The sequence below is a fragment of the Oreochromis niloticus genome, linkage group LG17, assembly GCF_001858045.2.
Source record: "Oreochromis niloticus isolate F11D_XX linkage group LG17, O_niloticus_UMD_NMBU, whole genome shotgun sequence".
NCBI classification, from domain to species: Eukaryota; Metazoa; Chordata; class Actinopteri; order Cichliformes; family Cichlidae; genus Oreochromis; species Oreochromis niloticus.
Window position 1 is genome coordinate 4,711,086 of NC_031981.2, and position 21,520 is coordinate 4,732,605.

Below are 21,520 nucleotides of genomic sequence, written 5' to 3' on the forward strand. Positions count from 1 at the left end.
TACTGGTACTGGTGGTCTCTTGACAGCCTCCCTGACCAGTTTTCGTCTTGTCTTTTCATTAATTACAGCGGTCCCTCGTTTATCGCAAGAGTTACGTTCTAAAAATAACCCGCGATAAGTGAAATCCGCAAAGTAGCCAACGTTATTTTTTACAATTATTATAGATGTTTTAAGGCTGTAAAACCCCTCACTACACACTTTATACACTTTTCTCAGACAGACATGAACATTTTCACACTTTCCTTTCCTGTTTAAACTCTCAAAGTTCAAACCTTCATAGAAAAATAAGTCCAGTATTATAAAATGAAACCAAAGATCAAACCCTGTTTTCAGGTCCAGAACACAGGAATCGAGCAGCTGCGAGAGATTCAACATTAATGAATTAATGGTTCGGAAGTAGAGGAAGCAAGAAGAATGAGCTGAGTAAAGTTTGACTTATCTGACTGTTTTGTTTTGCTTAATGCGCCTTATTGCCCGAAAAATACTGTAACTTCTACCTTCCATGTCCAGAAGTCCAACTTTTTGTGCAATGGTTAGCGTCTTCCTCTGCTTTTTGGGTGCTACCGCAGGTGCCTTTGACGGTGCAAAACTTTTCGTCGACATTGTTGTGTTTGTTGGGGAGAAAACTTACAAACATGCAGTGCAGCACTTCAGAGTCACACTGCTAGCGATCGAAGATTTTTGTACATTTGACAAGTTGAACACATTCTGTAATGTACAGGAGACACGGCACGGAGGAGATTGGCTGTAGACCATCATCAATCAATCAGGATGCAGAACACAAAAAAAGCATGCAAAATTGCACAAAAAAATCAGTAAAACAGCGAGGCTGTACAAGGAGACATTGTCTTTTAATTTCTCCGATTTTTGATGACTGTCTTCACTGTGTTCCATCTAATGCTGTGAAATTGTTTTTGTACCCTCACTGCACCTTTCAACGATGAGATCTGATGCTTTGTGAGTTCTCTGTGAACTGTGCCTTTTGCTGTAGCATGCAATTGAGTGAATGTCAGGAAAATCCTGCTAGGAAAGCTGAACTTTTTAGGACTTCGCTTCACAACACAGAGCTGACAGTTATAATACTCTTACAGGAATACAGTTACTGCAGGTAGGACTGTCTGCCTCTGTCCTGCTTTCATCAGTGCTGTAATCCCAGAGAGGGAGTCTGCTAAATAGCTGGGATCTGATGTCACGCACGCACAATGACACCTCTGTGGACCTTTGCTACTGTAGCTTCACCGACATCCTTCTTTTCCTTTCCTTCTAAGCCTTTTGCTTTTTTCTGTAGACTCTTGCTGTGATGAATGTGATATAGTACAGACTTCATGCAAAGTGCCACATCCTCACACATACACTGAGAGTTAATGAGCACCAGCGGACACCAACAGTACTGACACTTTTCTGTTCTGAGTCTTTTTTTTCATTGTTATTCTAACCTTTCTGGGCTTTGACTGTGGCCTTTGAAGGAATCCATTTACTTCCTGCTTACAGTGAGATTTTCCTTCACATGCCCATCATTATTATTTACCATTTATTTCTACTAGTATTGCAGTATCGATACTAATAGAACTGTTTTCTATTCCTGTTTTCATCCAGGGTTTGCTATAAACAGTCTTCACCATTTTAATCCCCTGTCCAAATATTTCCCTTCAGCATTTCCACTTCCTCTTCAGGTCGACTGTGCAGTGATAAAAAAGTGGAGGAGGAAATGATGTAACAGGGAAGTGTTTTTACTTGAAGGAAGGCAAACAGAGCAATTCCTTAATGAAATCTATGGGTGGGACTGTTTACCCAGAGCTCGCTCGCTCTCCCTCACTCCTGAACAGTGTGGGCACTGTACGTGCACGGGGAGCGTGCTGGCACTGGTTTCCACATACATAAAAAGACATGCTCAGTGAAAACTGTTTCTTTCTTCAGCTTAGCTGCACTTTCACCATTAAGCCAGTAAAACTCAGTGTTATTTATTTGTGTCCAGTGAGAAACCAGAAGCTGAATTAGTACTGTTAGATGTAGTTTATCACTTAGTTACATTAAAGCAACAAATCTACTTGGTTAGATATAGGAGATGATTGTTGTTTGGGTAACACTGTCACATTAACAACAGTTAAAGCCCTTCTCCCAGCTCTGTAAGGTAACTTGCCCATATGCGACCTCCACAACCTATCCCAAGTGCAGCACTCTGCAAAAGTCTTGAGCCACGTCTCACCTCAAGTGTGTTCTGTTTCTCCCTCTCCGCCTGCCAGGATTCGTCCTCAGCTGCCCAAAGAGAAGATAGAGGGCTGTCACATCTGTACGTATGTGATGCCAGGAGAACCCCAAGTGGTCCTGGGCAAGGACAAGGCCTTCACCTATGATTATGTCTTCGATATGGACACCCAGCAGGAGGCAATCTACACCCACTGCACCGAGAGGCTGATCGAGGGTTGCTTTGAGGGCTACAACGCCACAATCTTTGCATATGGACAGGTTAGTCAGCAGGCTTTTGCTGCACACATACTGGTAGAAGGGCATGGAGCGTTGCCTTCTTTACTCATGTTAACAGCACACCAGTATGGCATGAATATACACAAGCTCAGTCACATATTCACATTCAGTCAAAGTTTTGCTCAAGGGAGCGGCACTCCTTCCAGAAACAAAAGATTTATGGCATCATGTGATATGAAGCTGATTTCATTTCACATCGGTAGGCAGGCAATAAAGGAGCCTCAGCAGCTCTGTGCTGCCGATATGTTCCAACATGTCCTCATCACCACAGCTTTGTATTGCCTCTAATAAATTAGCATAAGAGGGAATGATAGATAAGGAAGTTTATTATCCAATCAAAACAAAGTAGAAAGTGCTTCACATTATGCCAGAGCAGGAAAGTAAACCAAGAAGTCAAAACACATTTTATGGCATTAAACATTATAGACTAACATGCATCCTGACAGCTGCTGAGAGTTGATTGGTGCCACTCTCATCTCTGAAGCTATAGCAGCCATTTCCACAGTTGCTTTGCAAAAAGACTGGAAACAGAGGAAAGCAGCAAGGTCATTTGCCCACCTTGGTTTTGAAATGGACAGATATGCAAAAGCCTTTTGTTTTATGTAGAAGTTATAGTTCTGCAAGTGTATAATTGTGAAAAAAGTGGATGATGTATGTATTGTATAGTAACATTAAGGCCTGTACAATGCAAAACAGCTCAACTGTCTAAAATGTTAGGCTCTATTTTTTTCTTAGCCTGTTCTGACCAGTGGAGATGATGATCTCCACTAGACGTGGTCCAAATATCGATAACGTCCGATACCAACGGAATTAATTAGACAGTGATTTAGTGTTCATTAAAGTGCGTTCAGATAATTAGCCTTAATCAGTTTAAAAATATTGGTACTGCCACTGTTTTTACTTGGTATCAGATCGATAGCAAAATCGCACAAAGCTACTCTGGACACAAATACGTGAACTTCAAAAGTCTGTGCATGTTTGTGCTGCACATGTCATTTATATGTCATAGTGTGATATAAACTGTGGCTTTGCTGATTTAATGTAGTCACAAATCAGAAAAAGAATAATATTATTTTTAATGCATCAGTGTGGAAACAAAGTAAAAATCGTCTTGAGTGCTGAGCCAGTCACTCTGATCATTGTTGGTGTTGTGTCGATGGCAAACATTATTTTTTGGCCTTTGTGAACATGAGTGAAGGCCTGGAACAGCCACAGCATGACACCAATGCTTTACTCACAGGCAAAGAAAGAAAGAAAGGTGCAGCAACACTGAGGACTATAGGGGCAAAAAATAACAGCTTAGTTTTATTCAGTGTGCTTTAAATGTTTTTTTGTATTGAAATTCAATGTACAAAGAGACACTCTCTCGTTGAACAACTGCTTTTTAAACTTCCCTCTTCTTACCCTTCCTCAGAGCTCCTCTTTGTGTTCATTATTCTGTCCTCACATTGTTCCCTCGCCCGTTATTTTTCTGACAAAGAGCCTTTCACGGGGCACAGCGGCGGCCCAACACACTCATTCACACGCATGCACACAAACACAAAATCACACAGGTGTGGCCTTGCAGAATAAAACTGTCTTTCTCGATCATCTGTCGGCACAAACACGCACGCGCTCCAGTCGGGGCCTCTCTGGCGTTTCGGTGGGGAGGAGAGGGGTGACGTGTGAATTTGAATCCCAATGTCGCATTCCTCTTTGTGTCACCATGACGCCGACCCATCCCCTCTGCTTTAACTCTTCCTTAACTGCTCTGCCCCTAACTCACAGACTGTCTTTTCCTCCCTGTCCAGACGGGTTCGGGGAAGACGTACACCATGGGAACTGGCTTCGATGTCAACATCGGAGAGGATGAGCTGGGCATCATTCCCCGGGCCGTGAACCACCTGTTCAGAGGAATCGAGGAGCGCAGACAGGCCGCCACCGAGCAGGGCAGGCCTGTTCCTGAGTTCAAGATCAATGCACAGTTCCTGGAGGTGCAGAAACACACACGCACTCACATCCACAAACAACGCAGAGCAACTCAGTTGGTAACACAGAACATTATCAGCAATCTGATAAATAATTTCAAGTCGGTTTGTTAGACATAGCGAGAGCATGCAGACAGCAAGAGGTCAAAGGTCAGCATAGGGTGTATCAGTTCAGGTTGTTAAAGTGCGCAGATAACCCCATTAAACTGTCATTAGCCTGTCTCCGAGGTCGGGCCCGGCTTTATTTTTAACTGCCAGCAAGTGGCTGCTAACAGCTGGTGAGGGAGCAGCTGAAGGGAAAAAATTGCGCTTCCGACGGTGACATAATAATTTACGCTCTGCACGACGCCGTCTTATCTGTTGGCTGTTTGCTAATTATTTATGACTTTCTTGTTTTTTAGCTTTACAACGAGGAGGTGCTCGATTTGTTCGACACAACTCGAGACCTCGAGGTCAGGAAGCAGAAATCCAACATCAAAATCCACGAGGACGCCAATGGAGGCATCTACACGGTGGGGGTCACCACCCGTACCGTCACCTCTGCAGCCGAGGTCAGTTTCGAAAGCCTGGGAAAAAAGCTAAAAGCAGTGAACTTTGGCTCCACTAGCTCAAATATACTACTGTTTTTGGGGCGGATTTTGCGAGGGGGGTCCCAATAAGTAGCTTTAATGGACCAATGTGATGGGTTTTAAATGAGCCTCCGCAAACTGGAAGTTAATGATCTTTTTTGGAGAATATAGTTTTGTGTTTTGAGGGTGATGTCTTAAATTTTTATAAGTGATAAAACCAACACAAGAAGTGACTCATGTTCTGAAGATTTAGGCTAAACGACAGGCCCAAAGCTTTCAAAATACCTGGGATGGCGGCAGCACACACCCTGTTACAATGGTGGTAATCTTAATTTAATTCATTTTGTTCACATAACTGTAAAAATGCACTTGTTACACTGTGCAAAAGTTTCTAGCCACCCTTCATTTCACCTACATTTAGTAGTTTTTTAATGGGATCTTTAGGAACAGCTCTCCAGGCCTTCTGTACGTGTATTTTTTCCCCCTTTTCAGTTCAGTCCTTGAGCTGACCACTTTTAGAGGAATGTTTTGGGAGTTTTTTGTCAAGCCATTTAACACCAATCTACTAAGACTGTAAGCAATGCCTCACAGCATGAAGGTCCTGAGTTCAATTCCACCATCAGGCTGGGGTCTTTCTGTGTGGAGTTTGCATGTTCTCCCCATGTTTGCATGGGGAGAACATGTTCCTCCAACAGTCCAGAGACATGCAGTTAGTGGGGATAGGTTAATTGGAAATACTAAATTGCCCATAGGTGTGAATGCGGGAGCGAATGTGAGTGCGAATGGTTGTCTCTGTCTATGTGTTAGCCCTGCAAAGACTGGCGACCTGTCCAGGGTGTAACCTGCCTTCGCCCTAAGCCAGCTGGGATAGGCTCGAGTGACCCTGAAAAAGGATGAGCAGAAACGGATGGATGGATGGATGGATGGATGGATGGATGGATGGATCTGTCAGATGGCTCAATAAACTCTAGAATCGTCTGGCAATTTTTTCATATTGTATCATAAAGTGCTTTGTTACTAGCAGCCTATTTAGTTCTCATTTCTTTAGTTCAAAATCAAATACATGGCAAACACAGAGATAACAGTCTAACAGGCATAAAGTAGAATTTTTACAGCAACAAGGTGATTCCGAAAGAGCTATTAGCCAAAAACTTGGCATATCTTGGCGTTGTGTGCAGCATGTCCTTTAAAATTTTGAGGAACCTGGACGAGTGGAGGACAAAATATGAACATTATCTGAAAGTCATCCTGTTAAGAAATACAAAAGAAGCCAATAAAGACCTGACACAGGACCTGAAGATGCATCTGGCCTGAGTCCAAACACTCCGCCGATGCAGTAACAGTGTACGCACAGTGAAACACTACCAGTCATCTCCAGAGCCTGGGCCTCAACATTATTGACGCAGCGTGGGATCATGCTGACAAAGAACTGAACAAAAGGCAGAAACATCCAAAGAAGAAGATTTTTCTTTTTCCTCGCTAAATCAAAAAAGATGAGTGCTGCTCAAGAGTTTTGCACAGTAGTGTTTACATTCAGTGAGTAGGATTTCTCTCCAGCAGAGACTCACATCTCCCAGTGAGGAAGTCATCATTAAGTTCTTGTAGTCTTGTTACCTTACAGCTGATAAAGTCTCTTAAATGAACTCTTTAACGATCACAGTGGTTAAGAACAGTCTCTATGTTTAGATTTCTGTGTAGCTCAGAGATGATACGAGAAAGCAACAATTTTTTGTCATCTATTTCTTCCACCTCTCCTCTAACAGATGATTCAGTGTCTGAAGCTGGGCGCTCTGTCTCGCACCACCGCCAGCACCCAGATGAACGTCCAGAGTTCACGCTCCCATGCCATCTTCACCATCCACTTGTGCCAAGTGCGAGTCTGCTCCCCTGATAACAATGTAAGTATTGTTATGAAAGGCATAGGACTGGTGTGTTTGTATCACTCGCAGTTCTGTTTATTTACTTTCCTTTCCATTTTCGTCCAGGATAACGCGACGGATAACCGTCTGGCTAACGACTCAGAGATCGATGAGTTTGAGACTCTGACGGCCAAGTTCCACTTTGTGGACCTGGCGGGTTCTGAGAGATTAAAGAGAACTGGAGCTACAGGAGACAGAGCAAAAGAGGGCATCTCCATCAACTGTGGGCTGGTGAGGAAGCTCTACGGAGAACTTTAAACAGTAAACACTGCGCTGCCATCATGGGCCACTTAATTTAGTTTGAGCTGCATTTAATAGGGCAGTGATGAAAAGCAAGTAAGAGACCAGCATTTACCAGTGTGTGGAGCAGGAGAGACCCCTGATGGACAGAATAGGAACTACACTGTTGATTTCTTCCACCAGCACAAATAACCTTATTTATAGTGAATACTGGTGACAAGGTAACTAAGGCTGAATGTTTGTCCTCCTCTCACGTGTCCTTCCTTAGCTCGCCCTGGGAAATGTCATCAGTGCTCTTGGAGACAGGAGTAAGCGCTCCACTCACGTGCCTTACAGAGACTCCAAACTGACCCGGCTGTTACAGGACTCACTAGGTGGCAACAGGTTTGTGGGGAAGAATCTGCTGAATATGTATTTAATGTGATCTCTTTAAATAAATATTAGATATGCATTTAAATATCCATACTAGCTGTAAGAAATCAACTGGATTGATCGTTATTCTCGTATCCTCCAGTCAAACTGTGATGATCGCCTGCATCAGCCCGTCAGACAGGGACTTCATGGAGACCTTGAACACACTAAAATACGCCAACCGGGCCCGGAACATCAAGAACAAGGTGATGGTGAACCAGGATAGGGCCAGTCAGCAGATCAGCGCCCTGAGGACAGAGATAGCACGACTGCAGATGGAGCTGATGGAGTACAAGACTGTAAGAGCGTGGCACAGGCGGGAATGCTTTCACAAATACAGTCAATGTAGAGGACATGAGGGGAGTAATATTTGGCCCTTTTATCAATTGTTTAGGGAAAGCGCATGGTGGGTGAAGATGGCATGGAGGGCATCAACGACCTGGTCCATGAAAACTCCATGCTGCAGACGGAGAATAACAACCTGAGAGTGAGAGTGAAGGCCATGCAGGAGACCATTGATGCCCAGAGAGCCCGACTCACTCAGATCCTCAGTGACCAGGCAAACCAGGCCCTCGCCAAAGCAGGTAGGACATTTTCAAAAAAGCTCATACAACATATGTCTTACACAGCCTCATGACACAGCTGGTTTTGCTGATACTGTATATGCTGTATCATATTTTTCTTTTTTATAGAGCTCTAATCTTTGTAGAACTGGGATTTTAGTATTAAAAAGTAGTTGGTTGGTTTACAGTGAGACGTCATCATAAGAACCAGTCTGTTTACTATGTGTGGCCATATACACAGCAGGGCCTTGGGCTAAATGCTAATGTTAGCATGCTATAACGCTAGCATGTTGGCGGGTTTTTGTCCACCCTCGCAGTTTTACGTGAGCCTTGCTGATATGTCGGTCTTTTATATACAGTTTATGTTTTAAACCAGTATGTCAGATAAAATAACCACTAAAGCATGTTTCTGAAATGATTTTAATCTATTAGTTTTATAATTAAAATAGTTTTATATCATTTAAAGTCCTAACTTCCTGTGATTGTAGGTGAAGGTAACGAAGAAATCGGCAACATGATTCAGAACTACATCAAAGAAATCGAGGAGCTCAGGTACGAAAGGAGACCAGATTTTGATGTGGCGTTGGCCAGATCACAGGAACGTGTCTGCAACAACAGTATAACTTCACATTAAAATGTGCTGCAAGTGTTTAGCAACAGCAACAACTGTGTCATGTAACTCGTTCCTCAGAGCCAAACTTCTGGAGAGCGAGGCCGTGAACGAGAACCTCAGGAAGAATCTGTCCCGGGCCTCCACTCGTTCCTCGCTGTACGGCGGCCCCACCCTCCTCGCTCCAGGGAAGGAGGCCAGGGACGTCATCGAGATGGCCAAGAAAGACCTGGAGAAACTCAAGAAGAAGGAGAAAAAGAAGAAAAAGAGGTACGTACTGATGTTGTCACACAGTTGTGAAGCTCTAGTCCGTTCCTGGAGGTGCGTAAGAATAACGGCTGCTTTGCCAGGAAGTAGAAATTGGAGAGCTGTTAATGTGCAGCCAGAGTGTCGCCTCTTGGCGTGTTGTAATTATCTGCTGATTCCCTGTATTAGCAGTTTACACCCTGTTGTTTCTTTAATGGAATGCCTGCTGGATTCAGTCGGCACTTCTCCAACAAGCTGGAGGCCATTGATCACTTATCCTTTTGCTGCATCTGTCTTGTATATTTTTATTTCTACACATGCTTGGGATCTGCAAGCTACAAAGAACTGTTTATTTTCTTTAAATCAGGATTTCTCATATGAAATCTGCCTTTCTTTACATCTCCACAACCAAAATCCATCATTTGAGCTGCTGTTTTGGGGGTTTTGTCACTCACCTCTTGCTGATCTCTCTCGCCCTCTCTCTCTGTCTCTCTCTTATAAACATCCCTCGTTTTCCCCCAAATTCTGTGGCCTGTCTGCTCTCTTTACCTCCGCCGTCCTCACCCTCCCCACCTCCATCCTTCTCACCGAAGACTGAGGCAGTACGAAGAGAATCACCATCATGAGCTTGAGGACGCCAGGTTTGCCGCCTCCCATCAACAAATGGGGTTCAAATAATCCGAAACTGCCAATGGAATTTGTGCCCTTCCCTTGAAGTGATTTTAGCTGATTGTCGACCCAAGTCTTCCTTCTTTTCCAAATTCCCGAAGCAACTAACTTTTTCTGCACCTACAGGCAGTTCACACTCCTGCAAGGGGAGCAGGGAACTTTACCAGCTCTTTCCTCGCCCTCTTTTTCCCTTTTCACCGCACACTGCAGGGTGTTGATCACATCACGTTTTGCGATACCAAAACCATTGAAAACATATGAAATTTGGAGCTGGAGTTGATAAATATCACACATTTTAATATAGTGTGTGGCATTTGGTCAGCAGATCTTTGCAGTGTGCGGCGGCTCCTAATGTAATGTGGATGGTAGTTACTGATCGTTTAATCTCTTCATCTCTCCCACTGTGTCCTCCATGTTTGTGAAATCACAATGAAATCATTCATTAATCAAGCCTATAATCATTTGCATGTGTCATTCATCCGTATTTGTTGTGATTTAACTTCCTGTTAGTCCGAATTTGACTCATGGGACTTTAGCATTTCCTTCTTAGACAGAGAGCTAACACTCTTTCCCTCCTTTAGTGTTGTCAAAGAGGAGCTGCCGGACAACGATCAGGAACGAGGAAACGAGGAGGCAGAGGTGGTAGGTGGCTGGATTAAATAACTTAAACTGTAAATATAATATGTAAATGTCACATATTACTAAGCGTTTGTTACCATTTTACTAGGAGGGCAGCGACCACGAAGAGGGCGAGGATGCTGATGGAGAAGAAGAGGACTTTGAGATGGCGGGAGAGGAGACATCCGAGGAGTCTGACTCTGAAGAACTGGATGAGAAAGGTACAGCTATCCAGAGGGAAGGAAGTATCAAAATAAGAGCTCATCTTTGTTTCCCCAGACAAAACTGTGCACAGATTGTGACGAAACCTCACCCTGAACTTCATGTTTCTTTGTGGGGGTGTGCAGAAAACGTTCAGGCCGACCTGGCCAACATCACCTGTGAGATCGCCATCAAGCAGAAACTGATCGATGAGTTGGAGAACAGCCAGCGGCGTCTGCACACTCTCAAACAGCAGTATGAACAGAAGCTGATGATGCTGCAGAACAAGATCAGAGACACGCAGCTGGAGAGGGACAAAGTGCTGCACAATATGGGTAAGATGGAGAAATTAGGATCTGCCTGTTCAAAGAGGATTAAAGAGCAAAGGAAATGAAACCTACTCCATCCGCAGGTTCAGTGGAGTCCGGTACGGAGGAAAAGGCCAAACGGATCAAAGCCGAGTATGAGAGGAAGCTGAGCTCCATGAACAAAGAGCTGCAGAAGCTCCAGTCAGCCCAGAAGGAGCACGCCCGCCTGCTGAAGAACCAGTCGCAGTATGAGAAGCAGCTCAAGAAACTCCAGCAGGATGTGACCGAGATGAAGAAAACCAAAGTAAAGCTCCTTCTTTTCATTTTGGGATAAGCAGCACTTTCCTCACTTGTCTTGGAGCTGTGCTGCTACACTTGCTGTGTTATGCTTGTCCACCAGGTGGCACTGATGCGCCAGATGAAGGAGCAGCAGGAGAGGAACAGGGCCACAGAGTGCAGGAGGAACAGAGAGATAGCCTCGCTGAAAAAAGACCAGCGCAGAGCTGAGGTAAGAGGCACGGAAACACTTGTGTCTTATGAAGTTGCTTTTGGATCATATGGACATAACTAAAATCGAGCTTGTCTCACAGCACCAGCTGAGGCAGCTCGAGGCCCAGAAGAGACAGCAGGAGCTGATCCTCCGTCGGAAGAATGAAGAGGTAAAACACCGTTGAGGGAGGCAATGATGACTATGTTACATGTGGCTTTGTTATACCTGTTCTCTGTGTCAGGTGACCGCGCTTAGGCGCCAGGTGAGGCCTGTGTCCGGAAAGGTGAGCAGGAAAGTAAGCCTACCTGAACCTCCTCAGGAACCCTCTCATAGAGCAGTCCCAGGACGCCTGCAGTCCTCTAGTGCAAGCTCTTCCAACGGAGCCAGGTAAACCGTGTTAGCGCATTTACAGCGTGAGTGTGCATGTCACACAGCTGAGTGAGACGCCTGAAAGAATGCGTTCTTCTTTAGGAGTTCCCCAGTGCGGATGGGAAGTATTTACCTCAGCAGATCAGCCAGGGCTAAGTGGCAGTCACTGGAGAGACGCATCAATGACATCATCATGCAGAGGATGACCATCTCTAACATGGAGACAGATATGAACCGACTACTGAAGGTGATGTTTAACGGTGGTCGTGAGCCCACATCAGCTGGTCGATACAGTATTACAGTTTTTTTCAATACTCAGCAAATGCAAAATGGTAAAAATCACAATAACATGAAGTATTGAGAAGTATTGTGATAATATCCAGTTTGCTGAACTCATGTAGGCCCCACTACTTAAGCTCCTTTAGCCTGCACACAGTCGTTGCCCATCTGCAAGCTGCTTTGCAACCCACTTCCACCCCAGCTGTCATGCTGTTTCTGTTGTCACTGATGAATGCTACAGGGGTGTTACTGCTACTCCCCTACTTCAGAGCCAAATTACTGCAGAGAGAGATGTTTTTGTGTAGTGGCACCAACTAAAATGTTTTTAAGATGCTTCTTTGTCCTCCTGCTACTTTTTCTAACCTCCGTTCTCGCCTTTTCTCCAGCAACGTGAGGAGCTGACTAGACGACGTGAGCGAGTGTCTAGGAAAAGAGAAAAATCGGCAGTAGACGGTGCAGACGCCGACCGCTCCCTGGCGTCTCTGAACGAGGAGCTGGAGTCCCTCAGCGCCAACATCGACTACATCAACGACAGCATCGCCGACTGCCAGGCCAACATCATGCAGATGGAGGAGGCCAAGGTGAGAGAACAGCAGCAATCGGCCGCGCGTGATCCCAGTGTTTATTCGAGTCTGTTTGTAATGCTTCATAAAAGAAAGGCAGTATGATGTTCACACACTCGCACACAGCTCATAACGATGCAAACACTATCATCGCTGCCTCATTAGCGAGAATGGGCTTGCATGGGGCTGTCACCCTTGGGCAATCAATTTGGGAAATAATTGCACAGTTCTGCACCGCTGACAGTCCCAGAGCATTTTGGGCCCCACTTTGACAAACAAGCATCAGGCGCCTATTTGTCAAAACAACAATGACTCAATAAAACAACAACCCACCGGCAGCGCATCCCATTAATGCAGCCAGAGCAGCCTAATGATGGCAGCTGATCAGCCGTGTATACATGTAACTTTTTGTTTGTACGTATAACGTTTACACTCTGAGTTTTGTAGCTCACATTCATGCCATCAGCCACTCAGGATGCTCTTTAAGCTGCTGCACAGAACTGTTGAGTTTAAAGTATGCAATTTAGGAATTAGAGAGCCGCGGCTCCTGAAAACCTCTGATTTGCTGCCACTTGGGTTAAACTGTGCAATTATTTATCAATAGTAAGCCTGGGGTCACTAATGAGATAGCACTGAGAGCGCTGGTATGTAATGCTGTGTTGGCTGAAATGTGTGTTGCTGGAAATCTCTGCAGGCTTAGAATTGGGTTGCTAACTGATGGTTAGTGTCAGACTAGTGATTCATTAAATTGCATCCTGTCCGTGGGTGAAAGTTTTATAGCAGCTAACAATGTTTGCTCTCATAATCCAATCAGTTTTCTGTTTTAATTGTCCTGTTAAAAAAGAAAAGTACAACTCTGATCAAATGCACTTGAATGCACCTCTATAAAAGCAGATGTTTTGTATGTAATGCAGAAGAAGGCTTTTCTATGCACATGCCACAAACAGAGTCACTTGAGGTATGCTAAAGCACATTTGGACAAGCCAGCTTCATTTTGGAATAAGGTGCTGTGGACTGATGAAACTAAAATTGAGTTATTTAGACATAACAAGAGGCGATATGCATGGCAGAAACAGAACACAGCATTCCAAGAGTAACACTACCCACAGTAAAATGTGGTGGCGGTTCCATCATGCTGTGGGGCTGTGTGGCCAGTGCAGGTACTGGGAATCTTGTTAAAGTTGAGGGTCGCGTGGATTCCAGCCAATATCAGCAGATTCTTGAGTTCAAGAATCAGTGACAAAGTTGAAGTTGCACGAGGACTGGATATTTCAACAAGACAATGACCCTCAACACTGCTCAAAATCTACTAAAGCATTCATTCAGAGGAACAAGGACCAGGACCAGGACCTGAATATTATTGAAAATCTATGGTGTGATTTAAAGCAGGCTGTCCATGCTCGGAAACCATCAAACCTGACTGAACTGAAGATGTTTTGTAAAGACGAAAGGTCCAAAATACCTTTAACCAGAATCCAGACTCTCATTGGAACCTATAGGAAGCGTTTAGAGGCTGTTATTTCTCCAAAAGGAGGATCTACTAAATATTGACGTAATTTTTCTGTTGGGGTGCCCAAATTTATGCACCTGCCTAATTTTGTTTAAGTAACTATTACACACTTCTGTAAATCCTATAAACCTCATTTCACTTCTCGAATATCATTGTGTTTGTAAGTGGTAAATGGCCTGTATTTGTATAGCGCTTTACTTAGTCCCTAAGGACCCCAAAGCGCTTTACACGTTCAGTCATCCACCCAATCACACACTGGTGATGGCAAGCTACATTGTAGCCACAGCTGCCCTGGGGCGCACTGACAGAGGCGAGGCTGCCGGACACTGGCGCCACCGGGCCCTCTGACCACCACCAGTAGGCAGCGGGTGAAGTGTCTTGCCCAAGGACACAACGACCGAGACTGTCGGAGCCGGGGCTCGAACCGGCAACCTTCCAATTACAAGACGAACTGCCAACTCGCCGCCACGATCGCCCCATGTCTGTTTGTCTGCTGTATGATATATTTAAATGAAACTATTGATCCAAACAACCAATGATTTATGAAGGAAAATCATAATAATTATCAGGGGTGCCCAAACTTTTGCAACTTTTGTTGAGTTCCTCACAGTAAAGTTTTATTAAATGTGTCATCGCTGTGGGCTGCAGGAGGAAGGAGACACCGTGGATGCTGCTGCTGTCATCAGTTCCTGTAACCTATCAGAGGCCCGCTTCCTACTTGACCATTTCATGACTATGGCCATTAATAAGGTACCGACAGATGACTCACACCAGACATGTCAAATAAATATTACAAAATATCACAATGTTTATTTTGTATGATACCAACCTTTCTCTAAGTAGAGCTGCTTTATGAATTTAATTGCATAGCGATTATTTGCAGTTAGTCGTCGTGGTAACGCGTTTCCAGTTTGCCTGTTTATCCCGAGCCTGTTTTCTTCGTAACCATGGCTCCTTTATGAGATTGAATCTAATGAGACCTTTAATGGAACAACATGATTGAATTAAGTCTCCATTAGATTAGATAAGATTAGATTTGGCGAAACCTAATTGGTCCAGTGAGGAAATGCAGTCAGCCCAGCGGCAAAAGGAGGAAGACTGAGAGCACAAACGAAGAAGTGGAAGTAATTACTGCCTCACACTAAACTGAAAGAGGCCGAGCCTTTATTATGTTTGTTTCCTGCATTGAACAGATGCGGAGGTCGACCTCCGTTATACGAGTACAAACAATTAAAAAGAGCTCTGTGATAATCTCTCTGCTGTGCCGGGACTCAGGGTCTGCAGGCGGCTCAAAAGGACTCCCAGCTGAAGGTGATGGAGGGCAGGCTGAAGCAGACCGAGATCAACAGCGCCACGCAGAACCAGTTGCTCTTCCACATGCTCAAGGAGAAGGCTGAGATCAACCCGGAGCTGGACGCCTTGCTGGGCAGCGCTTTGCAAGGTAGCGGGCGCTGACAGATCGACTCGGGTCCGAGCCCGTCGGGCGCAATCACCTTTTTCAGTCATCTTTTTAACCGTGTGTGGCTACTTTTTACTTTACAGGCTTCCTCAGCTTGTCCAAAAGAGATGTGAAGAATTTGTCACTATGACGCATCAAATTGTCACTGAAGCCGGTAAAATAAGGAGTAGCCTTTTTCCTCATCTTTGGGTTTTGATTTTGATTTCTGTTTGTTTCTTTCTGTGGTGTTGCTGTGAGCTCAGAGTTAGGTTACCTGTCTCCAGGTGAGTGACAAAAATACACAGCAGTACGTTAGTGAGTGAGAGAGCAAGGCACGTGCACACTACACGATTTCCATTAAATGTTGCTCCCAAACTGTGAACTGTTTTCAGTCTGAATTTTTGTGCGATTCGTTTCCAAATTATAAAGAAAATAAATTTATATTTGAAAAAAATGATGGAATCTTGCCGTGTGCATCACGTGCATCGCAGTCCTGATAAAAACTAACCCGGCTGTCGTAACTGTGCCAGTAACATGCATGACGTGTCACCCCACCTGCTAGCCAGTCCCACTTCATGAGGATGAGCTGCGATCACGTGGAAGCAGCAGTTTGCGTGTCAGCCTTTCTGTGTTTGTCTTCTTTTGCTGTTTCCTCCATTTCCTTCTCTCCCAGACCACCCTTTATCTAAAACTACACTAAACGACCCCCCGACCTCATTTATGAACCGCTGCAGCAACATTCTGAACGACGTCTAAAATGTGCCATCAAGGAAGTCACACATGCTTTCCACATTCACAAAGACACATTTTAATTTGTTTTTCCCTTTTCTAAATGTGTCTTATTTGTATTTGTGTCTGTCATTATTGCAGAGAACGGAGATGACAGCAGTAGTGATGAATCCACCCCCAGTCCAGCCACAGAGGGCAGGTAAATACATACACCTGCACAGGTTATCAATTCAAAAGCACTTTATAGGTTCACAGTGTTAGAAGAAGAAAAAAGTATTTCATGATTTCATGCATCATGATCGCAGAAGTCCCCTTTCGATGAGCATGTTCGCCCCTTGCCATCTTTGCAATTTAAACAAGTGATGACTGGATCTGTGAAATCGCACATTCATTGGCTAACGACTTTGTGTGACTAACTACTTTGTTGCTTGTACAGAAGCCGGATATAGACAATGCTGTTCTTGACAAGGCCTGTTTTTGTTTGTACCATTGTAGCTCACTTAGTTGAGCAGGCAACTTTTTCCTGCATGTTATTCTGTGCTGCTGTTAGCCGCTGTTAGCCGCTGTTAGCTGGCATTTGTGAAACCTTCGTTGAAGTGGCTCTAACATTATCAGACTCAGATACTTAACAAATAAGCTCTAACATGAGCCAACTGTTACGTGTGTGAAAGCAATTAAACTGTTTATCAGAGAGAAAGTGTGATTTTTAGAACCCTTGAAGGCCTAAAATTAGCTATCATAATGTTGAGGGGTGAGCTGGATGTCTAATCTGCTGAATGTGTTTATGCACACGCGTGTGCATTAGAGCCCTGGCTTCAGTGCTGGAGATAAATTTGAGGTGAGGACGAAGAGGATCACTTTCTATCCAGTCGCCAGTTGTGTTTTCTCTTTCCTTTTTTTTTCACTTCTTTGGTGAAGATAAAACAGGGATGATGCTGCATATCTCGAGTCTGAAAGTGCAGGTGCAAATTGAATGCTAATATCATAAAATTGGTAAACATTGTACTGCCTGACACTGCCAACCTATCATGTACTGGGAATAACTGGTTGAAACTCTTTTGTTTCAGCACACTGGCATCAGATTTAATGAAGATGTGCGGCGAATCCAGACCAAGAAGCAAGGTACTGTAGTCTGCCGGGCAATGTGCCACATACTGTTTAAGCCCATGTGTTTTATGTTTAACATGCGGACGCAACCATTAAAAAATGTTTTTAAATTTAAAACTGAATTTACTTTATCATATTTGATTCATATTTTTCCAATTCCCCTCCTGTTTTACTTCATACAAAGTTAAGCAGAAGTTCCACATTACTTTGTTGAATTCAGGATAATTACTAGCTGCTCTAGTGAGTTGTGAGTCCGGTGATCCATGTTCCAAACTATTCTGGTCCCCCAGGCTCGAAGGCGAACCACCACCCAGATGGAATTGCTTTATGCCAGCAGTGGAGATTTGTCCTGTGAATCTCCCACTGGAGACTTTTCAGCCCCTCTGCTGCCCCTCGCTGAGCGCCTGGAAGGACCGGCAGACATGCAGGGTCAAGCGGTTGGTCAAACCGCTGACCGTGAGCAAACTGTTTCCCCATCTGTGCTGTCTGCCAGGCCAGCTGCCATGTAAGTGGTAAAAGCAACATTTCTCTGCAGGGCACAAAAATATCAAAGTTCTCTTCTGAAATGACAGATATTTCCATCGTTCAGCATTCTGAAATATTGAAGACTGTTTGTGTGCTGCTAAAATGTTACGTGTTGTTACTCCAGAAGAAGAAAACCCCTTGTGAAATCTTTACCGTCTGTAGTTCCAGATCCAGATCACCTACAGGAGCTGAGAGGAAGCAAGTGGAGCGCTCGCCGCTCAGCCGCAGGAAGATGCACGAGAAAGGAGGCGTGGCGTCGCAGATCCCAGGACCTGTACACGCAGCTCCAGTTAGCACAGCAGAAACTAAAACCAAAGGCAGTGACTACAAATCCCTGTAAGTGTGAACTTCCTTTAATCAGAAGAACAGGTTTGTTTGTAGTTTTAGCCATGTGTCAGTCAGGCCGCAGCTGGATAATTACAACAGAGCCATTCATGAACCCCTGATGAGCCGTAATTTAATTTAATTTAAAATGACATGAACCCAGCAGCCTGAACTTTACTGCTTTACTGAGCAATTTATTGCAAAAGGCAAATGTTAGCATGCTAATACGCCCTTTAGGTTTAACTCTATTTATTTAAGTTTTAAATAACCATCAGATATTAAACATGAGGTATTATATTAGAGTTACATCAGTGCTAATTATTATTTTGTTTCAGGCTGGAGGACTTGCCTGTGTTTGAAGGCCACAGGTAATTCATGAGTCTTTAATATGTTTAATTAAATATCAAATGTGAGCTAAAATCAGAGGGAATAGTTAACTCTGTACTTCCTTTCCCTTTCATTCTGTCACTGCTTTAAGCACTTACAGCTACAGTAGCCTTGTAGCTACAGTATGCCGCTACAAGGCTTTGCTGGTGCAGAAACCTGATTAGTGAAAATGATGAATAAAGTCTAAAATGTTGTGTCATGTTTGTAGGGGTGTCATCAACCCTGTAACAAGCCCCAAGAACAGTCGGGGGGGCAAACTTCAGTGTGTTTATGTAGCTGAGGGCCACACCAAGCCTGTTCTCTGTGTAGACGCCACTGATGACCTGCTGTTCACAGGGTCTAAAGGTAAAAACTGCACCAGCTTTCAAACAGCCACCATGACAAGACTGTTTTCTATGATTTTTTTTTTTTCCTTTTTGTTTATTAATCTGACCTGTGCTCGTGCGTCTTCTTAGACCGGACATGTAAGGTCTGGAACTTGGTGACAGGTCAGGAGATCATGTCTTTGGCTGATCATCCCAGCAGTGTCGTCTCAGTCAGGTACCAGAATACTAGAATCACTAGTAACGCTGGTTTTTGTATGTAATCTTTGGATCGATTACGTCCTCTTGTTATTTGTTGCTGTTATTATAGGTACACTTCCAGCCTTGTCTTCACCGTTTCCACTGCTTACATCAAAGTTTGGGACATACGAGACTCTGCCAAGTGTATCCGCACACTCACGTAAGTTCACGTGCCCCTCCGTCCAGCATCTGTCATTACGTTTTATCGTCATCTTATTATTATGCATTTTTATTATGCGTGTAAGGTCGTCGGGACAGGTGGGCTCAGGAGACACCTGTTCTTCTGCTCGGAGTTTATCCATCCCACCTGGAGAGAGTCAGATCAATCAGATTACTCTCAACCACACTGGCTCCTTCCTGTATGCTGCTGCTGGCAATGCTGTCCGCATGTGGGACCTCCGCAAGTGAGTTACAGTAACATCAATAGAGTTTTAGCTATAAGCAGTTTCATAGGAGGTATTTATTTTGGTAATGATTTCTTAATTTGACTCCTCTTTCTTTAGATTTGTATCTACGGGGAAGCTGACTGGCCATCTGGGGCCTGTTATGTGTCTGACAGTCGAAAAGTTGGGCAACGGGCAGGACCTGGTGCTCACCGGCTCCAAAGACCATCATATTAAAGTAGGAAGCTACTCAAAAATGTATCCATACGTGTTGTAGCAGCTTCCTATATATATAGATATATAGTCTGAATAGGATTTTCAACTCAAATCAGTTGAATTATATTCTGTTTTTAAATAAAACCGAATTACAACAGTTCCTTCAAGGCACTTTATATTGCAAAGTAAAGACCCTACAAAAAAAGCTCCAAAATAAGCTGATCCTCTGTGAGGAAGCATGCACAATCTAGAAATACAGATGAAAAAGATGAATGAAGAGGAAGCGCCTACCGCATCATGGGAAGCCCAAGAAGCCTAGGGCTATCCATGGGACATGCTCATCCGGCAAGCAAAATCAGTACTCCAGTCTTTTGCCCTCCAGCCATCATTTGAATCTCTTCAAGTTTAACGGTGCACTAATCAGCATTTAGTTATAGCTGCTGGATAGATTATGGCCCAGTGGCATGTTAGCACACCTCTTTAACCTCTCCAGCCGCCGCCTTACAGGCCAAATCACACCAACAGTCCAAGCTGCCCGTAGTTTGAAAGCTTTCCTCTTGGCAGCGGTGTAAAGTGAGTGATTCTCTACAACAGTGGCTCCCAAAGTGTGGGGGGTGCCCCCTAGGGGGGTGCAGAGGCACTGCAAGGGGAGTGCAAGAATGCTTGGACACTGCTAGCATAATAGACAGGTTTTTGACAGGGCTCCCACACAAACGCAAAGCAGAGGATTAAGCATCGCCAAATATGCTTCCAAACCAACTTCTTTCCAAGCCAAAGACTAAAAAATACGATGATATCTTGCTTTTTGCTTTACCTGAACAATGGTGGTGCTAAGGTAGGCATCCCTGGCAGAAACACTTCTTATAATGACTAACTACTCCTGAAACTTTGAAGATGTTCGCTCTTTAAACAGTAAAGTTACAGTCGAATATGAATAATATCAGGCTGATCCTGCCACAGAATGTTTTTAAACCCATTCTGCACAGAGAGGCATTTTTTGAAAAATGTATTAATAGCAATGTTGAATATTTTTACACATTCTAAAAAAATACTACACGTTTTTCTGTTATTTAAAAGAGGTAGTAGTTTATTTTATTGCAGCCTGTAATTTATTGCAGTTTACTTTTATTTCTTTCATTGTTCACAAAAGAGAGTTGGAGGATGTGTTTGTGTGTGTGTGTGGTGGGGGGGGGACCACTGCTCTACAAGATGCACATGGTGTCACCGAACTGGAGCTCTGGGAGAGACGTCCCCACTTTCAGGGATTTTAAACTGCGAGGGGAGGATATGGATCACAAGTTCTCAGAGTTCATAGTTTCTCTTCATATCTTCATTTTTTTCTGTTAGACTAACACTTTTGTCCTGCAGTACTACCAACTGTCCATTACAGTGGAGTAATATTTTGCTTGCCAGGATAGTGAGGATTGCATAACTAACAGCATAACTAAGGGAGGATTGAGGATCAACTGATCCAGCCCTAACTGTACTTCCAGTGAACGATGAACAGCAGTCAAACTTTGTGATAACTACCAGATATATAAAGAATAAATGTGCTTGTTTTTCAGATGTTTGAGGTGACAGAGGGTGCTCAGGGTAGCATCACCTCCTGCCATACGTTTGACCCTGTCCATCAGGACAGCGTGGAGTCTCTCACTGTCCATGGAGACTTTTTCTACAGCAGCTCCAGAGACTATTATATTAAAAAGTGGGACTTGGCCAGTAAGAAACTGTTACAGGTATTGCGCATCAAAGATTTTTCCCAAGATTAAAAAGTTTATATCAGTGACTTAAACTCTTATAAATCTGATAAACTCTACACTAACTGTTGGCTG

The 21,520-nt window shown here is 44.0% G+C and overlaps 1 protein-coding gene across 1 annotated transcript in view; it reads left to right on the plus strand.

The window, feature by feature from the left end:
* The window catches only part of LOC100705678 (kinesin-like protein KIF21A), a 43,782-nt gene that overhangs the window by 19,245 nt on the left and 3,017 nt on the right, over positions 1-21,520 (plus strand). The window contains exons 2-35 of the mRNA XM_005451768.4: positions 2,244-2,466; positions 4,275-4,457; positions 4,853-5,002; positions 6,784-6,918; positions 7,006-7,170; positions 7,448-7,563; positions 7,694-7,889; positions 7,985-8,174; positions 8,642-8,705; positions 8,845-9,033; positions 9,603-9,650; positions 10,260-10,320; positions 10,406-10,517; positions 10,644-10,832; positions 10,910-11,109; positions 11,206-11,313; positions 11,396-11,464; positions 11,537-11,682; positions 11,767-11,911; positions 12,330-12,524; positions 14,665-14,766; positions 15,292-15,457; positions 15,718-15,738; positions 16,325-16,382; positions 17,251-17,305; positions 17,581-17,795; positions 17,978-18,151; positions 18,475-18,507; positions 18,735-18,871; positions 18,982-19,066; positions 19,160-19,249; positions 19,335-19,493; positions 19,593-19,710; positions 21,254-21,424. Of these exons, the coding sequence (XP_005451825.1) occupies positions 2,244-2,466; positions 4,275-4,457; positions 4,853-5,002; positions 6,784-6,918; positions 7,006-7,170; positions 7,448-7,563; positions 7,694-7,889; positions 7,985-8,174; positions 8,642-8,705; positions 8,845-9,033; positions 9,603-9,650; positions 10,260-10,320; positions 10,406-10,517; positions 10,644-10,832; positions 10,910-11,109; positions 11,206-11,313; positions 11,396-11,464; positions 11,537-11,682; positions 11,767-11,911; positions 12,330-12,524; positions 14,665-14,766; positions 15,292-15,457; positions 15,718-15,738; positions 16,325-16,382; positions 17,251-17,305; positions 17,581-17,795; positions 17,978-18,151; positions 18,475-18,507; positions 18,735-18,871; positions 18,982-19,066; positions 19,160-19,249; positions 19,335-19,493; positions 19,593-19,710; positions 21,254-21,424 (4,468 nt within the window). The remainder of the gene's footprint in view (positions 1-2,243; positions 2,467-4,274; positions 4,458-4,852; positions 5,003-6,783; positions 6,919-7,005; positions 7,171-7,447; positions 7,564-7,693; positions 7,890-7,984; positions 8,175-8,641; positions 8,706-8,844; positions 9,034-9,602; positions 9,651-10,259; positions 10,321-10,405; positions 10,518-10,643; positions 10,833-10,909; positions 11,110-11,205; positions 11,314-11,395; positions 11,465-11,536; positions 11,683-11,766; positions 11,912-12,329; positions 12,525-14,664; positions 14,767-15,291; positions 15,458-15,717; positions 15,739-16,324; positions 16,383-17,250; positions 17,306-17,580; positions 17,796-17,977; positions 18,152-18,474; positions 18,508-18,734; positions 18,872-18,981; positions 19,067-19,159; positions 19,250-19,334; positions 19,494-19,592; positions 19,711-21,253; positions 21,425-21,520) is intronic.